Source organism: Leuciscus leuciscus, assembly GCF_965113295.1.
Source record: "Leuciscus leuciscus genome assembly, chromosome: 15".
Classification (NCBI taxonomy): Eukaryota; Metazoa; Chordata; class Actinopteri; order Cypriniformes; family Leuciscidae; genus Leuciscus; species Leuciscus leuciscus.
The window spans coordinates 33,564,979-33,582,791 of NC_138739.1; the positions used below are offsets into that span (position 1 = coordinate 33,564,979).

At 38.4% G+C, this 17,813-nt stretch overlaps 2 protein-coding genes and 2 long non-coding RNA genes across 8 annotated transcripts in view; 1 reads left to right on the plus strand and 3 right to left on the minus strand.

Moving 5' to 3' along the window:
* Positions 1-17,813, plus strand: part of LOC309475537 — a 39,053-nt gene that overhangs the window by 10,694 nt on the left and 10,546 nt on the right. The window lies entirely within an intron of this gene.
* The window catches only part of LOC309475520 (uncharacterized protein), a 33,708-nt gene that overhangs the window by 730 nt on the left and 15,165 nt on the right, over positions 1-17,813 (minus strand). For both annotated transcript variants that reach the window (XR_014197674.1, XM_082138347.1), the window contains 2 exons: positions 911-1,014; positions 1-763 (listed from right to left, as the gene is read on the minus strand). The exon at positions 1-763 is cut by the window's left edge and continues 730 nt beyond it. Coding sequence is in view for 1 of the 2 variants with exons in the window: in XM_082138347.1 (XP_081994473.1) it covers positions 671-763; positions 911-1,014 (197 nt within the window). In the remaining variant the exon portion in view is untranslated. The remainder of the gene's footprint in view (positions 764-910; positions 1,015-17,813) is intronic.
* LOC309475502 (uncharacterized protein) lies at positions 3,286-6,377 on the minus strand. The gene is made up of 2 exons (XM_082138301.1): positions 3,687-6,377; positions 3,286-3,655 (listed from the first exon to the last, which is right to left on the minus strand). Exon 1 carries the CDS (start codon positions 5,882-5,884, stop codon positions 4,037-4,039), a length of 1,848 nt encoding a protein of 615 aa, XP_081994427.1. The 5' UTR covers positions 5,885-6,377; the 3' UTR covers positions 3,286-3,655; positions 3,687-4,036.
* Positions 10,733-16,009, minus strand: LOC309475535. The gene is made up of 4 exons (XR_014197698.1): positions 15,701-16,009; positions 15,076-15,116; positions 14,667-14,999; positions 10,733-11,270 (listed from the first exon to the last, which is right to left on the minus strand). It is a non-coding gene; the product is annotated as an uncharacterized lncRNA (long non-coding RNA).

Sequence of the window (17,813 nt, forward strand, 5' to 3'; positions counted from 1 at the left end):
AGATATTTCCTTTGTGTCACGACAGTTTAGAGACTAAAGTATTTTCGAAGAATATATTATGTCAACAATTGCTCAAAGAAGTTTCAACCAAAATTGTATACAATATACATTTATTCCAAGGCAAACACCTTTGAATTGAGAAAAGTTTTTAAACACATAAATTTCATTTAAAAACAGGGGTTTTAAAATCTTTTTGATGCCACAGACCCCCAAATATGATATATTATCATATATTAAAATACAATTCCTTAGTGGCTATATTTTTTATGTATAAAACATTCAAACATTCATACAGCATTTAAAAATAAAAATATTTAAAATATAAGTAAAATATTGTTGGGAAAAATATTTACTTTCTGTTAAGCAGACACTGTTTGTCTCCCTGCTGTTAGATGCATAAATCTAAAGAAAAATAAAACAAAATATTGCAATTCAATAAAATAACTGGTTTAATAATATCAAATGGAATCAATTATATATATTAAAAAAAAAATACAATTTTTCTCTGAACTTTCCCGCAGACCCCAGTTTAAAACCCCCTAAAAAAGTAAGAATGTTTGGCTGGTTAATGTCATGTGTGTTAAGCTGCCTAACAGTTTGTGGATAGAAGTTCAATAAACATTATGAAAAAGTGAACAAAATAAGTATAAGATCAGTCATACTCGTGTGATCATGACTTCGGCAGGTTTAGAGCTGCATATGTGCTGTTGATTTGGCTGGAGCGAATATTTCTACGCAGCTTGGAAAAATCCATCGTGGCGTACTGAAAGAGAAATATCAGCAATTTCAGTTACAATTAAACCAATTAAACAATTAAACCAAAATGAACTAAAATTAATGTTAAGGAAGCTAGCAAGAATGCTAATTTCAAGACAGAAAATAATTAGTGAAAATTATGTCACATTTATACCTGTAAGTCATGTTCTTCTATAACTTGATTTTGCTGTAGATCAGTGTTGATTTGTGATTCTTCTGCTGACCTTCTGTTTCTAACAACAAAAACCTTCACCAGTCCTAAATATGAAATAATTCATTTATATAATTTTTTTTTACAAACGGTTGTATTATATTTTCTTCAATTATTTTCTTCATCTGGAAAAAAAAGCATTATATTAATATTATGGCTGAAAATCTCTCACCGATCAGCACGATGAGCAGAAGCCCGTTCATCAGTCCAGATATGATGATAATAATCTTCCATTGTTTCTGATTCTGATCAAGAAACTCCACCGCTGTATGATTGTGACACTCAGTTAGCTGAGATGATTCTGTAAAGAAAGTGTTCACAGTCTGTTACTGTAAAAACTGTTACGGTTAGTGCAATGGCTAAAAACATTTTTATAACTATTTTGTGAAAATATTGATTATAAATGAGAATATAATTAAGTTTTTCATAAGTAGCCTATCTAAATAAAATATAAAATATAAAAGACAAATGTAAGCAGTGATCATCAATAAGCCTTGTTTACTGACAAAGTAAATGAACTCACCGGTGAAGTGCAGTCTGGTGCTGTTGCTGAGTTTTGGAGGTGTGCGTGTGTTCATACAGTAATAAACTCCTAATTCATCAGCAGTCACATTATTAATAACCAGACAATGTTTAAATTGCACTGAATATTTCTTTCTGAATGTTTTATTTAAGTAAATAGGTGATTGTGGTGTTGGGAATGATCGTAGAATCACTGTTGGAGGATCTGGTGTTTTCAGTAAAATCCAATAAACCTCATTTTCATCAAGATCACAGTTTATGGTCACATTTGATCCCAAATCAGTGAGTTGATCTGAGACTGCAGCTCGACAACAGATTAACACATCTATGAAAAAAAAATAAAAAAAATTAAGATTAACCACATAAAATCACTGTTTATAAAGCACATGTAAAAAATATTCATAACATGTAATGATGAACTCACAGAGCTGAAGCTGAATGATCCTCATGTTACTGCGTGATTAAAACAGTTGAATCTAATGAAACCTGGTTCCCCTCACACAACATCATTTAAAATGAATCTACTGCAGCTCTGAAGCAGACAGGAAAAAACTTCTCCCACATCAATCAGAGACAGTCAAGTTTGCTCTGACCACATACAGACTTTTTTCAACACCTAATACCCCAGCAACATCATCAATCCATTAAGCAGTTAACGCTCAGTTTTTGTGTTTATAACCACTGTTTTTCATGTTATTTAATCATACATAGGCTACATACATACATACAGTATATACATACATAAATATACATATATGTTAGGTAATCCAGCCTCACTAATCACCATACCCCCCTCCCCACCCAATAATCAGACAGAAAACCAGTTTATTTCCCATACGGAATGATAATTATTATGATAGATAAAGCTCATTGGGACTGGGAGCATTCCAATGTTCACGCATTTCAAACTAAAACACTAATCTTATTATGACTGGGTTGGTTGTGTCTAGTAAAACACAGAGGAGAACAGACAGTTTCTGCCGAGGGATCAAAGGTTCACATGGTTAACCAGGTTCAGTTACATCTCGTTATCAGACGTCATATTCATGTATTATTTTATTTACTTAAATCACAAAACTGCTGTTCTTACAGTAAGTGTACACTAATGTAACACCTACTAAAACATTTACATTGTCAGCCTCTTGAGGGCAGCAGAGAACAACTGCAAACTGTGATGCTTTACAGTGTTTGCTTTTTAAATAATGGCAAATAAAATACATACTCAAACAAAAACAGCAACAACAATTATAATAGTCTGGTTTAAGCATAGATCTACAACTAAATATGAAATGGCTTACTTTTAACCCCAAATTAGATCTGTAGCCTACTAGCAAATGTAAAACATCAAAGTTTGCCTCAAAACCATTTTGTCCATATAGAAAAAAACACAACACAAAATGGTCTGCTTTTTCACACATGATATATGAAACTGAATTAAAAAATATTAACATTATAACAGTGTCATAAAATAGGTGTTAGCTTAGTTTTATTACAAAGGGAAACCTGATCATATGCCTATAAACAAGCAAACTTTGAAAGGCAAATTAAAAAAACAGGCTACATGGTTTTTGTTTGTTTTGTTTTGTTTAAAAAAAATATTTCAGGGTAAATTTACACGACATTGATGTACTAAAAATGGAAAAAGTTTTTCTTTGTACAGATAACAATGTTGTCAAAACGGTCCCCGTTCACACGTATCCACGAAAACTACTAAAAACGTACTCGGTTACTAACGTAACCTCGGTTCTCTCTAGAAGAGGTCTCTCGTACTGCGTAATATCTTACGCTAGGGGAAAATCTCTTTTCTGCGAGATATTGAAGCCAAAAATTATCCTTAATTTTGAAATAATGTAAAACGCGTTGCAGCAGCATGCAGACATAGGCAAGACGGCTCGCGCGCCTATTGGCTGCCCTGCGGCAACTGCAGCAGCCTATCGAGAGAGGCCCCTTGTGACGTCAGATCCAATGGGGGCGCTTCGCACCTACTGCGTCACGTCCCGCCGAAACAGGCGTGGCTTGGGCCTATAAATACAACTCGACAGGCTGACAGAATCTGTTTTTTCATCGCCGAAGCGAACCAGAGCGTGTTGCAGGCACGGCAAAGATACGCAGTACTCGTTCCCTCTTCTAGAGAGAACCGAGGTTACGTTAGTAACCGAGTACGTTCTCTTACGAGAGGTCTCTTGTACTGCGTAACATCTTACGCTAGGGGAACACAGTGTAAAACGCCGTGCGTGCTGAGATCCAACACCAAAGTCCCAGGGGCAGGTGCCCGGGGCTCATATAGTGCATGATCACCAGGGACTCGCAGAGAGTCCGGGAAAGAGGGGCTAGAACAGCATCATTCCCATAATAAGTAGCGTCCTATAAGGAGCAAATTATATCAATAGTGTTCCACACAGTCAGGGCGAAAAAAACTCGGCCTGGACTGATGAATATTATGGGTCTTAAACACTGCCCATAGAGTTATTTAATCGATCAGCGAGCGGCGCTCAAGAAGTTTAGGTATTCTGAGCCGATAGCATCGGGGCAGACAGTACTGATTTATTAGACCGAAAGCAGCTTAGCCTGCAAGGCGGGAACCTCTAGGTTATAAAACCTTATAAATGTAGACGGGGAGGCCCAGCCTGCCGCCATACAGATATCCTGCAAGGCAATCCCACTAGACCAAGCCCACGACGAGGCCATGCCTCTTGTGGAGTGCGCTCTGACACCTAGCGGGCACTGCAGGCCCTTATAAGTGTAAGCCAGCGCTATAGCATCAACTATCCACCTGGATAGACTCTGTTTCGACGCAGCTAGTCCCTTAGAACGTCCGCTGAACGAAACAAAGAGCTGCTCCGTCTGTCTGAAGACAGTCGAGCGAGACACATAAGCCCTTAATGCCCTGACCGGGCAAAGGAAGCTCGCGTCCTTTTCCTCGTTATAGACCGGCAGGGCCGACAGGGAAATCACCTGAGCCCTAAACGGTGTGTTGAGGGATTTAGGAACGTACCCGTGCCTTGGTTTGAGTATGACCTTCGAGTCATTTGGCCCAAATTCCATACACGTCACGCTCACTGAGAGCGCTTGCAAGTCCCCTATACGCTTTACCGAAGCGAGAGCCAGAAGAAACACTGTCTTGAAAGACAAGTGTTTGATATCTATTGATTGGATTGGCTCGAATGGGGCACCTTTCATGGCTTCCAAAACCGTAGAAAGGTCCCACATGGGGACTGAGGGAGGTCTGGGAGGATTCAGCCTCTTAGCTCCTCTAAGGAAGCAGATGATCAGATCGTTCCTCCCAAGCGACTGGCCAAGCGTCGGTTTAGTAAACGCTGCTATGGCTGCCACATAAACCTTGAGCGTGGGTGGGGTTCTGCCCTTATCCAGTAGCTCTTGCAGGAAGGAGAGAACCTCCGTCACCCCACAGTCTGGGGGTGATATGCCACGAGCTGTGCACCAGCTAGAAAACACAGACCATTTTGAGGAATAGAGCCGTCTAGAAGACGGGGCCCTAGCCTGTGTGATCGTGTTTAACACTCCCACCGGGAGGTTAGCGGGTACCCGTTGATGGCCCACGCATGTAGGGACCACAGCTCTGGGCGAGGATGCCAGATCGAGCCCTTGGCCTGAGAGAGGAGGTCCCTCCTCACTGGTATTGGCCATGGGGCAGTGCTTGTCAGCTGCATCAGAACTGGGAACCAAGCCTGGTTCTTCCAGAACGGAGCCACAAGTAGCACTGAGCATCCGTTTTCCCTGATTCGCTCTAATACCTGAGGCAGGAGCGTGACGGGGGGAAAAGCATAGAGCGGGCAGCGGGGCCAGACGTGGGCCAGCGCATCCCTGCTCTTGGAGAAAAACTCCGGAGAGTGAGCGTTTTCTTGAGACGCAAACAGGTCTAACCTCGCTCTGCCGAATGTCTTCCACAGCAGTTGGACTGTCTGCGGGTGTAGAGACCATTCTCCTGCCGGAACTTTGTTTCTGGACAGTCTGTCTGGTCCCATATTCAGGTGGCCTGGCACGTGCGCTGCTCTCAACGAGTGCAGATTGTGCTGGGCTCAAACCAGGAGGCGCTCCGTCAGCCTGTAAAGGTTTCGGGACCTGACACCTCCTTGGCGATTTATATAGGCCACCACCGACATGTTGTCCGAACGGACCAAGACGTGGTGTCCTCTTATCTGGGGACAAAAGCGCCTCAGCGCGTTGTCGACTGCCAACATCTCCAGGCAGTTTATGTGTAGAAGCTTTTCCCGTTCTGACCACTGGCCGAAGAACGGTCTGCCCTCGAGCAGCGCTCCCCATCCCGAGGTGGAGTCGTCCGTAGACACCACCTTCACACTCGAGGAAGTCCCCAGGCTTACACCTGACCGGTACCAGTCGGTCGCTCTCCAAGAATTCAGAGCTGAGACGCATTTCTGATCGACCTTGAGGCGAAAAAGACTGGAGGCCCACGCTCGACGCGGTACTCAGGCTTTTAACCAGAACTGCAGTGGGCGCATGCGAAGCAGACCCATCTGGAGTACTGATGATGCTGAGGCCATGAGACCCAGCATTTTCTGAAACTTCCTGAGCGGGACTATAGTGCCGCAGCGGAAGGATTTCGTCATGCGCTGAATATTCAGTCTGCGCTGTGGCGATAGTTGTGCTGTCATAGACAGCGAGTCCAGTTCTGTGCCCAGAAAAGATATTCTCTTACTGGGAGACATTGAACTCTTCGCCCAATTGACTTTGAGACCTAGATTCTCAAGATGTTCGAGTAATATGGTCCTGTGTTCTATGAGCTCTGAGTGAGATCGAGCTAGAATAAGCCAATCGTCCAAGTAGTTCAAAACTCGCATGCCCCGAAGTTTCAGGGGTGCAAGCGCTGCGTCCATGCACATTGTAAATGTACGGGGTGCTAGGGACAGGCCGAACGGCAGGACTGTGTATTGATATGCCTAGATATTACGCAGTACGAGAGAACGCCCCCATTGGATCTGACGTCACGAGGGGCCTCTCTCGATAGGCTGCTGCAGTTGCCGCAGGGCAGCTAATAGGCGCGCGAGCCGTCTTGCCTATGTCTGCATGCTGCCGCAACGCGTTTTACATTATTTCAAAATTAAGGATAATTTTTGGCTTCAATATCTCGCGGAAAAGAGATTTTCCACTAGCGTAAGATATTATGCAATACGAGAGACCTCTCGTAAGAGAACGCTGTATTATTCAGTAGATGGCGACGTCACTTTGTAAAGAAACACTAGATGCCCATAGACTGAACACGTAATATGCATGCGCATGGCGTAAATTATTTATTTTTTTATTTAATTTTTTTATTGACAGAATGTTGTAGACAACCTGTTTACACGACACCATTTTCAACTTTTTATGCATTTTGGCCATTCGTTTACGACAGCTGCGTTTTGAGTACACAAACTTTTGAAAATGGTCTCTGTGTAAACAACAAAATTGCAAATCTCTGAAGACCATGGCGTCATGCAGATGCGTATTACATGTTCAGTCTATAGTGTTTCATCGCCATCTAATGGCCTGGCAGCAGAATACAGTGTTTTTTGTCATTTTCGCGGATTCGTGTGAATGGGGATCGTTTTGACAATGATTTGAAATGTAGTTGAAAACTACATTTTTGTAGTTTCCGTCTGTGCGCGGAAAACTCATAGGAAAAACTTCTCCGTTTTGTTGTCATGTAAATGTACCCTAAGTTTACATGGAGACTATTATGGTATCGTTTTCAATAACTTGACTTTGAAAAACATTTTCAAAAGTTAGCGTTTTCAGGCCCCCCAAATATGGAGGATAAAACGTTTTATGTTTTTTTTGTTGAAAAGAGTGTCGTGTAAACGGCCCCTCAGTTTATCTGAAGGTCTTAATATAGGGTACATATACACAACAACAATGTACTAAAAACGGAACAACGTTTTTCAGTACAGACGACACCATTGTTAAAACGATCCACCGTTCACACGGATCCGTGAAAACGACTAAAACGCTGTACCATGCTGCCAGGCCAGTAGGTGGCAATGTCACTTTGTAAAGAAACACTAAATGCATATAGAATGAACACGTAATATGCATGTGCATGACATCACCGTTTTTACAAATTTGCGTTTTTGTAGTTTAAACGGAGATGATAACGGTATCGTTTTCAAAAACTTGACTTTAAAACCCGTTTTCAAAAGTTTGCCTTTTCAGGTCCACAAAACGCAGTTGTCGTGTAAATTAACGGCCAAAACGCATAAAATGTTTTACGTTGTTAAAAACCAGTTTAGTTTATCTGAAGGTCTTCATGAGGTACATACACAACAAAGTATTAAAAACGGATTTTGTCAAACCGGCAATTTGTCCATTGTCAAAACGATCCCCGTTCACACGGATTCATGCCAGGCCAGTAGATGGCGATGTGACTGATTTCACTCATGATGAAAAAATGTTTTAGTTGAAAATGGTGTCGTGCAAATAGGGGTGGGGGAAAAAATCGATTCTTCGATGCATCGCGATGCGGACGTGGACGATTCTGAATCGATTCACAAATGTCAAAAAAATCGATTTTCTAAAAAAAAAATATATATATATTTTTTCTAATATTGACGGAACGCAAAAGGCGGAACTATAAGCGGACGTGCAGTGCGCGGACAGTCTGTGGCGTGCACATAACAGAGACGCGCACATACATAACAGACTCATGATGGCTGAGCGCCAAATTCGAACGTCACCTTCTTCGTTAAAAGCTAACGTATGTAAAATTGCCAATTTCATTGTTACCTATTTAGTATTTTTGTATGAGAGCTGCTTTCTGTATTGTTTAGTTTTCACATCAGTACACTCTGAAACCGATCTGTTATACGTACGTTATACTGCAATATGTGCAATTTCAGTCACAAAAAGTTAGCAGCTACATTTTGACTGTGCTCTCTGCAGATGTTCATTTACTTTTTTTGTATTTAGCTGTTTTTGATTGTAGTATACAGCAAACATTTCAAGTCATAACTCTTTATTATTTAGTTGTGTATAAGAGTGGCTATGTATGTTACTAATTGAAGCTACAGTAAGTTGTTCAAAAATGTTCATTTTGTCTTCTTAATGATTAAATTGGACAATTTTCTTCTAGAAAGACAAGGTGTTCAGGTGGAGAAAAAACTTTTTCTTTACCTTGACATGTTTCGACTGCAACCTGCAGTCTTCTTCCACCTGAACACCTTGTCTTTCTAGAAGAAAATTGTCCAATTTCTACAGTATGTTGGTTCTGATCTACTTCCTAAAGGAAATAAGCCTTTCATTTATTTGTTATTGTTTAGTTCAACTTGATGAGTCACAACACAATGTGATGTATTCATTTCTGTGTTCTACAGAACATAAGCTACATACAAATAATTCTGAAGTTATAACTACACGACACAGAAAGTGCTTTGAGTTGTTGTTACTCAATAAAAGAGTTAAGTAATTCAGCAGCTGACTTTTTTTAATACTGCAATCACTTTGTAGTGTATTTTCGTTTACTGTTGTGAAATGGAAAATCAATAATCGCTAATCGAGAATCGTTAATAATCGAAAATCGACTGTAATCGAATCGGGACTTCAATAATCGTAATCGAATCGAATCGGGAAATCAGACAGATTAACCACCCCTACGTGCAAACGGCCCGAGTATGTAACTGGAAGCTCTGCATTCTTGTTATGATCTTACAGTAACAAACTGAAGTCAAGACATGACAGGAATGTGAGACATAATTCAGAAAATAATCCTTTAAATAACTTTAGTAAAACCATGTTCAAATAGTTTCTTCCTCACTGATCAATTCTTGTTCAGTTATTGATAAACATTGGGCTTCAAGATTTATATTATATTATTATAAAAGCATTGCTAGCTGCAAATCATAAAGATACTGCACTGGCCCATTGACCCGATCATCCCGTTTTATTGACTGTAATCAGTTTAACTCTCCTCCCATTAACATCAAAGTTCCTTTAAGACTATATAATTTATTTAAAGTCTTTGCATTACATTGTCAGAGAAAATTACACTTTTTTGCGCAGTCTGTAGGGATGAAAACAAGAGAATGAGTTCAGATTATGACAACAAAAAATCACAATAAAGGTAATTTCTTGTAAAAGTCAACTATTCATTAATTCATTCAGGAAAGAGCAACTACTATTTTTATGTTCTATCAGCAGCATCCAGTGCTCTTAAACATTTGAAATGCAAATGACTTAAAAACCTCTGCAAATGAATGCTAAGTTCACTCTCTTTAGGTTTCGCTAGGTCTGGGAGGAGGCTAAAACTGGAAGCTCCTGTTGTGCGTTTTCAGTAATAATAAACTGAAGTCATGACGACAGTGTGTTTGACACATAAATCACGGAAGTTTCACTTGAGGATCAGAATGGACTTGTCAATGAAAGGAAGCTTATCACACGCACGTAAGTTTGATAACATTTATTTATTTCATTCATTGCTGTTCATTTCAACTATAGAAAAAAAACACACAAGGTAACATAATTATTAAAACCAAGAATATTATTTTCATACTTTAAAAACCATAATTATACCAACATAAATAGAAGTAATTGAACAAGCAAGGGGAGAATCTCAGCTTTAGAGAGCAAAAGTTTACCCTTGAGAGACACGATTCTACAATAAAAAACCAAAGCTTTAGTTTTTCCATAAAAAAACAAAAAAAACATGTACTCTTATTCTTAGAAATGACAATTGAAAAGTTACTTTATTCTTCACTGGGAGGATTTCTGTGTCGGACATAAGACAAGTTGGTTTTATAAAAAAAAATTACTGTAAAAGTGTGTCTGAATTGCTTTGATGAAATCGGACCAACACCAAAATAATTTTTTGGCAAGAAAAAGAAATTAAGAATGAAAAGCTTTAAAAAAAATTAAAAAAATTATAATAATTAAAATAAATAAAGTAAAGCTGTATTCTGAAATCAGATCCGAGTAATAAACAACATCCAACATTATTCTGATATTATTAAGGGACCTCTAATAGGATCTTACATTCTTACAAGACACTAAGAACTAAGGCTTAGGCCTACATTAAGACATAAGGTTTGTGAGCAACATAATAAGGCAACTTAGTTAAATAAGTGCAGGGGAGGGTAAAACTGTCATAGTTTCTTCTATAAAAACTTGCAAAAGGAAAAGATTTTAAACAAGTAAAAAAAAAAAAAAAACTGTCTACATATATATATATATATATATATATATATACATATATATATATATATATATATATATATATATATATATATATATATATATAATCAGATTTGGTAAATGTTTTAATTTTAACATGCATTATATAATTTTTGATTGTTCATTTAATATTGACCACCAAAACACTAAGTACACTTGTTCAGAATTAAGGCAGTAACATTGACAGACTCATTGGTCCTTTACCTGAAACCTACTGTTTCAGTGTTTGAAGATCTCATTCAGCAAGAAAAAACAGTGTTTAAGGCAATAATGCAACAGCTCAAAAAAGAGTCACAAGCACCAGTAAGACCCAGTGACAGCTGTAAAAATACAGTGAGAATGTGAAAATTGAAACTTTTAGGACTGACGTGTCATTTAAATCACTGTTTTTTGTATTCAGTCCTGACAGAAGAGAATGAGTGAGTTTGCTGTTTTTTTCTTCTACAGTAAAATAAAATTAAAAAGCTTATAGTCAGTATACTTATTATTAGTACAGGTAATAGAATGAAAAACCAGTTCAATGTCTCCACACTGTCTGATCCAGTTTCATCTTCTGGGATTTCTTTTTCAGTGGATTTACTTTCTTTTCCTGCTGTTGATTCTGCAACAAACAAAATACCTCACTGTGATAAAGGCAATAGATGTATCTATAACTAGTGAACTTGAACTTTTTTTTATTAAAAACTTCATGGTTGCACTTTAGAATAATGGTCTGTCATTAATACATAACTATGCAGGACAAATGAGTAGAACTGCATTAACACTTCAGATACAATGAACTAATATGGAAACAAGCTTAACTAATCAGTAAGTAACAGCAAATTTGGGACTGAGATATTATCTTATAAGTTTCTAAATAATTACTGAATGAGATTAGCCTCAATATCAACTAACCATGAGAAACTAAAAAGAATTACCAATTAATGCTAATCACAACATTATCGTGTGTCTAAGACAAAATAAATAGTATTCTTTACTCTGAATATAGTCATAAAATGCACCACTAATTACTCAAGTGTTAACTACTGACACCTACCTACCAACATCTAGTTACCTACCAACTACTAGTGATCTGGACCATTATTTTAAAGTGAAAATGACTATTTTATGAGTAAAAAAGGCGATTAATTATGAATTAGGCCGTGTACACTTGGTATTAAAGGTATAGTTCCCCCAAAAATGAAAATTCAGCCATTATTTACTCACCCTCAAGTCATCCTCAGTGTGACTTTCTTCTTTCAGACGAATACAATCTGAATTATATAAAAAAAATATCCTGGCTCTTCCAAGCTTTATAATGGCAGTCAAGTCAAGTCAAGTCAAGTTTATTTGTATAGCGCTTTTCACAATACAGATTGTATCAAAGCAGCTTCACAGTATTAAATTAAAATAATACAACAAAGTTTGTTTCAAGAGGAATTTATTGATTGATAAAATTAAATTAAATATCCCCAAAATATCCCCAACTGAGCAAGCCAAAGGCAACAGTGGCAAGGAACCGAAAAACTCCATCAAGTGACCTAATGGTGTCCTAAAACTCCATCAGGTGACCTAATGGAGAAAAAAAAACCTTGGGAGAACCCAGGCTCAGTCAGGGGCCAGTTCTCCTCTGGCATTTATGAGCTAGAGGCCGGATTGTAGTTTGAACTGTAGGATTATATGAATGCCTGGCTGAAGAGATGCGACTTTAATCTAGTTTTAAACTGGGAGAGCGAGTCTGAGCAACGAACAGTATCAGGAAGACTATTCCAGAGTTTTGGAGCCAAATGTGAAAATGCTCTCCCTCCTTTGGTGGTTCTGGATATCCTAGGTATGACCAAAAGCCTTGAATTTAGTGATCTTAAAGAGCGCGATGGATTATAGGGTGATAGAAGGCAGTGAATGGCCGTTTCTGTTTTAAAGTCCATAAAAGTGCATCCATACATGATAAAAGTGCTCCACACGGCTCTAAAGTGAAGCGATGCATTTGTGTAAGAAATCTATTCATATTTAACACGTTACAAAGTAAAATTCTAGCTTCCGTCCAAACGGTCATACTCAGTCTACTTACGCCTAAAGCGCAACTTACGAAACTTATGACGTCAGAAGTAGTGTAGTGCGTCATGGCATAGCGTATAATATCAGCAGTACGTCGCATTACTCGCATAAGTTGCGCTTTACACTTAAGTCGAGTCCGAATGTTCGTTTGGCTGGAAGCTAGTTATTTTACTTTATAAAGTTTTAAAAATGAATATTTTTTGCTTACAATATGGCTTGCTTCAGAAGGCCTTTATTAACCCCCGGGATCTCTTTTATGATGGATAGATGCACTTTTATGGACTTCAAAACAGAGTTCATTCACTGCCATTATAAAGCTTGGAAGAGCCAGGAAATTTTTTTATGTAACTCCAACAGTATTCATCTAATAGAAGAATGTCATGTACACCTAGGATGGCTTGTGGGTGAGTAAATCATGGGCTAATTTTCATTTTTGGGTGAACTCTCCCTTTAAGGTGCGTTTAGGTCGATAGTAGTATTAGTAGACGAGGGAGACACATGACCGTTTACACCTGGTGTTTCTCTTTTGTCCACTTTCAACCACTTCTGTCCTGATTTATGGGGAGGATCTATGGGTGGGTAAATGTATGGGCTTTTTCAGATCTTTCGATCTACTGGACTAAATAAGCTTGCACAATTTACATATAAACGTGAAGGGAGACAACGGTAAAACATAGAGAGCAGCAGCTTTCGTTTCTACTGACAGCCGCAAGACCAGCCGAACACTGTGAGTGACATCAGGAATGGCAAGAGAACATTTTGCTTAGTACGTTTTTCATTTTCAAAGCAAACGTGGGTCTTCAGACAACAAAGTTTAAAGTCCCCCTGCGGCGAAAATCAAGTTTTTAATGTTGTTTATATCTCTATGTGGTGTTTTTTAATATGCTTTGAGACAAACCATGTGCAAATTCATAAGTCAACACCATTGATGAGTATTTTCTCCTTAAAACTGCGGTGAATCAAAGACAGACTAGTTTGAAATCAGCGGTTTCTGACGTCACAAACTACCTCGTAACCAATCAGGTCAATGTACCGGTGGGCTTTAGCATATCATTTACTGCTGTGAATCAGGAGAGTCTCAAGAGAAGGTGTATTGCTAAATGTACCAGAATTTTCATATCAACAGAACAGAGTGAATTGTGTATATGTATATTATGATGATATGATAAACTTTATGTCTTTCTCCACTGACATTCTAAGTTGTTCAAAGCGTTTCTATGGAGACTGATTGTTAGAAGGCAGCTGCCTGACTCTAAGGTGGCGAACCGGTTTGTGTAACATTAGCAACACATTATTAGCTGTTTGATAACATAGTCAAGCAAAAGGCTAATCATATTAATTACCGTTATGTGTCCGATGTTGTAGAGAGCGATACATAAAGCGCATTACCATTCTGATACATTAACTTGTAGAGACAAGCCTGTGTAATTGACTATTCCACTTCAAATGACGTCCAGTGATCTGAGCTGGTGTGAGTGAGTGGAGGCGGGGCTTATTTGCATATTCATGGTTCCACATATACTAAATGAAGCAAGGGTGTAGAATTACATTCAAGCTATTGATCAAAGATGAGTTTTAAGGGATAAAATTATTGTCTACAGGGGGACTTTAAATCCCGTCTGTCAAGCGCGCTTCACGTAATGTTTACTCATTAGGTCAGTAGGGGGAGAGCAGGCTTTAAGTCATTCTTATAGTTCATTATGGATAGTTGATAGTTATTATTGAGGCTCATCTCATTCAGTAATTATTAATTATCAGTAAAATGAAGAAGTATCTCAGTCCTAAATTTGCTTTTACTTACTGATTAGTTAAGCTTGTTTTCATATTAGTTCATTCATAGTATCTGAAGTGTTTGACAATCATTTGTCCTGCATTACTTCCTGCATAGTTTCCTATTAATGACAGACCATTATTTTAAAGTGCTATCAATTTCATACATGAATCAAGCATTTCTACACACCGGTGATGATCAGCAGTACAGTCGGATGTTCATCTGAGTGTGAGATGAGGCAGCTGAACTCTCCTGCATCAGTATGAGTGAGATTGATGAGTTTGATGGAGAAGTTTCCTCTCTCATACTCTTCAGGCAAACTTTCAGCTCTGTTCTTGTAACGAGGGTCCTGTAACTCTAGTGAATCTTTACCCTTGACTATATCATACACATTCTCGCTGCCATTGTGTCTCCAATGAACATCAGTGTCTTGAAGATTAAGATCATGTTCAGTGTAAGAACACGGCAGGAGAACAGAATCACCAATAACACCCTCTCTATGTACTGTTTCCTGCAGAGACACTGAAACAACAGAAACTGTTAAACACTCAGTCTGTGGCATGAATTTATCTTTCTGATGTTTCGTTCTGATGCTCACCTTTGTTTATCAGCACCGCAAACACACAGATGAAGCCGCAACTGCAGAAACAGAAAAAAACAAGTTCCTTTAACTTATGACAAATAAATTAGTATAATTATGTTTCCATGTATTCCCCTTAATATTTTATATTGGAGGTTGCATCTTCATCCTGTAAATGGTTGAACAATGAATAATTGAATCGCTATATATGATTTAGCAGTAAATATTCTTAAGGGAGCATCTTTACCCATATTACCATACTGGTGAACACTTGAATATCTTAAATGCACTGTAAGATTAGGCATTATCAAATGACTTTCAAATAAACCTGCACGCATATGCATCGGGACGTAAAAGATTGAAATTCTAAATACTAATGCTAACTGCTAATGACCGCGGCAAAATAATAGTTGCAGACATTGTACTGCAGATAAACCCGTTAATCATTAATGAATCAATCCATGTTTAATGCATTAATAACGTACAAAGGTTTTTCCTGTTGATTCTATCTTAAATAAAACAAATGAGGAACAAAACAAACCAGGCCAAATGTAAACACGAGCGCATATAACGTACATCAGGACTTCTTGTACGAATTGTATTTTGTGAATACAGATTTCCTTAAAAAAAATTGTAAACATACCCGATGACCATGGTGACCCGGTATAATACATATACTAATATTACTGAAATACTAATCTTCTCAAAAACAGATCTGGGAAAACGAGACCCCCGATCTCTTCTTCGTACGGTATATAAATTTACTGCCGGGTTGCAAACTAAAATGAATAGCGAGCGAGCGACGCCTGCAGTGCTGGAGTGTGGCGAAGACCGAAGATGCAACATTTTAAAAAAAGAAAAGAAACATATTTTTGGTCTGTGAACTGTTGCGTCCTTTTTTAACAATGGAGAGAAAAATATAAAGAACGGCTGTTGTATTTTTAAAATTGCATGATTAAATACCAAAATTTAGGCTAGGCTAATTTAAAACTGTACACACATTGCGCATTTGTGCATGCGCACAAAATAAAATAATGATTTCTTCTAGATTAGTGTTTATTACGTAAAAATTAAAGATGGAAAGAAAAAAATTTCAATGTAAATTATAAATAATGTTTCTCCCGCACTTTCGAAAGCGATGTCTCTGGAACTATAATAGGCCTACATGACTTGATTTTAAAACTGAAATAGTCATTGCAGAACACCTGTCCCAACTTGGTGACGGTCAAGGTTGTTCCCCTTTTGCCTCTTTAAAAAGTCTACCCGTTCTCCCTCGGATCACTATACTGTCAGAAAAAGGGCCCAGTGACGTGGTAGCGCATTGCTTTCAGTGAGAAAACCTTCAAACCTCCACTGAGGCAAAGGGCAAGGGAATTTTGTCTTCATGTAATTATATTTTAGGGTATAATTTTTTCGTCATGACATATGTTGGGGTACGGTGACTGGGAAAGGACATTTTTAGTTTTAGTTTAATCAGCTCCATAGTTACCAAGCTTGTGAATCAGTAGGCTATATCGTGTAGCTACACGAATCCAGGCACTGGTAAGGACCGAAAAAATTACATTATAGTATGAGAGTGTGTAGTATGAATGTAATCCGGACGTACAACATTCGCCATGTTGTCATTATCATGTGACATACCAGCGTCAGTCACGTCGCTTCACTGCCATTCACAAATCCTTTCCTGTGGCCTTATGGGATAGTAAAGTGTCCATCGAATGCACACTTCAGAATCTCACAGAACATATTGTGTGCATTATATTTATTGAGTTGGCCTGTGCGTTTTAATTTTTTGGCGCTTCAGGAATGTGACGTAGTAAGGGAGCAGATCACGTCACACACAGCACTAACAACGACTCATGCATGGTACAACAGGAAAGCAGTTTATTTTCACTTTGAAACACACACAAACATCTGATACATTTGACAAATGTTTCCGTTGCATCCTCCTCTCCTGAACCGTAATGCATGTTCTGCCTCCACCATCTTTGGCAAACAGAGAGCCCTGTATTTTTTGACATGTTCAGTTAGCTGTGGTTCAACAGGCCTCCTCTTCTTAGTTTGAATGCTCATCTCATCATCATCATGGACATCTTGTGAACCTGTTGACCTCAAACACCCTCTGCTTGAGCATCATTTCAACTATAGCAGCAGCTTAAAGTAAAATACTGCCGTTTCTCCTTCCCTGGAGATCTGATGGTCTTTGCTCTACGTGATCCTGCTGTTTGTGGCAGCCAGGTCAAAGAAATGCAGGACCGAATGGATGGTTCATTTTCTTGTACAGCTTGATATCGGGTACAAGCTGAACATGGCACTTCTCTTTCGCTGACCGTCTCAGGATTTATCCACTGGAGCTCATCAGAACTGCCTCATTGTCCAGCCACTTTGTCAACCTCTGATAGTTTTCTGACAACCACACAATGCAGGGAGCCTGTTTTTAATAATGGTCCCTGTTCCCAGGAAAGCAATTGCTTTCATCTGACATTTCCATGGTTCTCAATAGCGGAAATCATCATAGATGACGTAAACTTCTACAGTGGTAAAAGACAGCAAATGGTTTTGTTTTTGTTTTGTTCTTTTTTTGTTTTGTTCTAACAGCAAAAAAAAAAAAAAAAAAAAAAAAAAAAATCAACTATTATGTTTCCAGGACTTTCCAAAAAGAAGAAGAAAAAATATATATATACAGAGGGATAGATTATGACAGTCAAAAAGAAAAGATGTCAAATTTACTGTCAGTCCCTCAACCGCTGTTTTGA

What these genes read in the sequence shown, in the direction of transcription:
- LOC309475502 (XM_082138301.1), bottom strand. Translation starts at nt 5,884, where the DNA reads ATGCGTCTCAGCTCTGAATTCTTGGAGAGCGACCGACTGGTACCGGTC.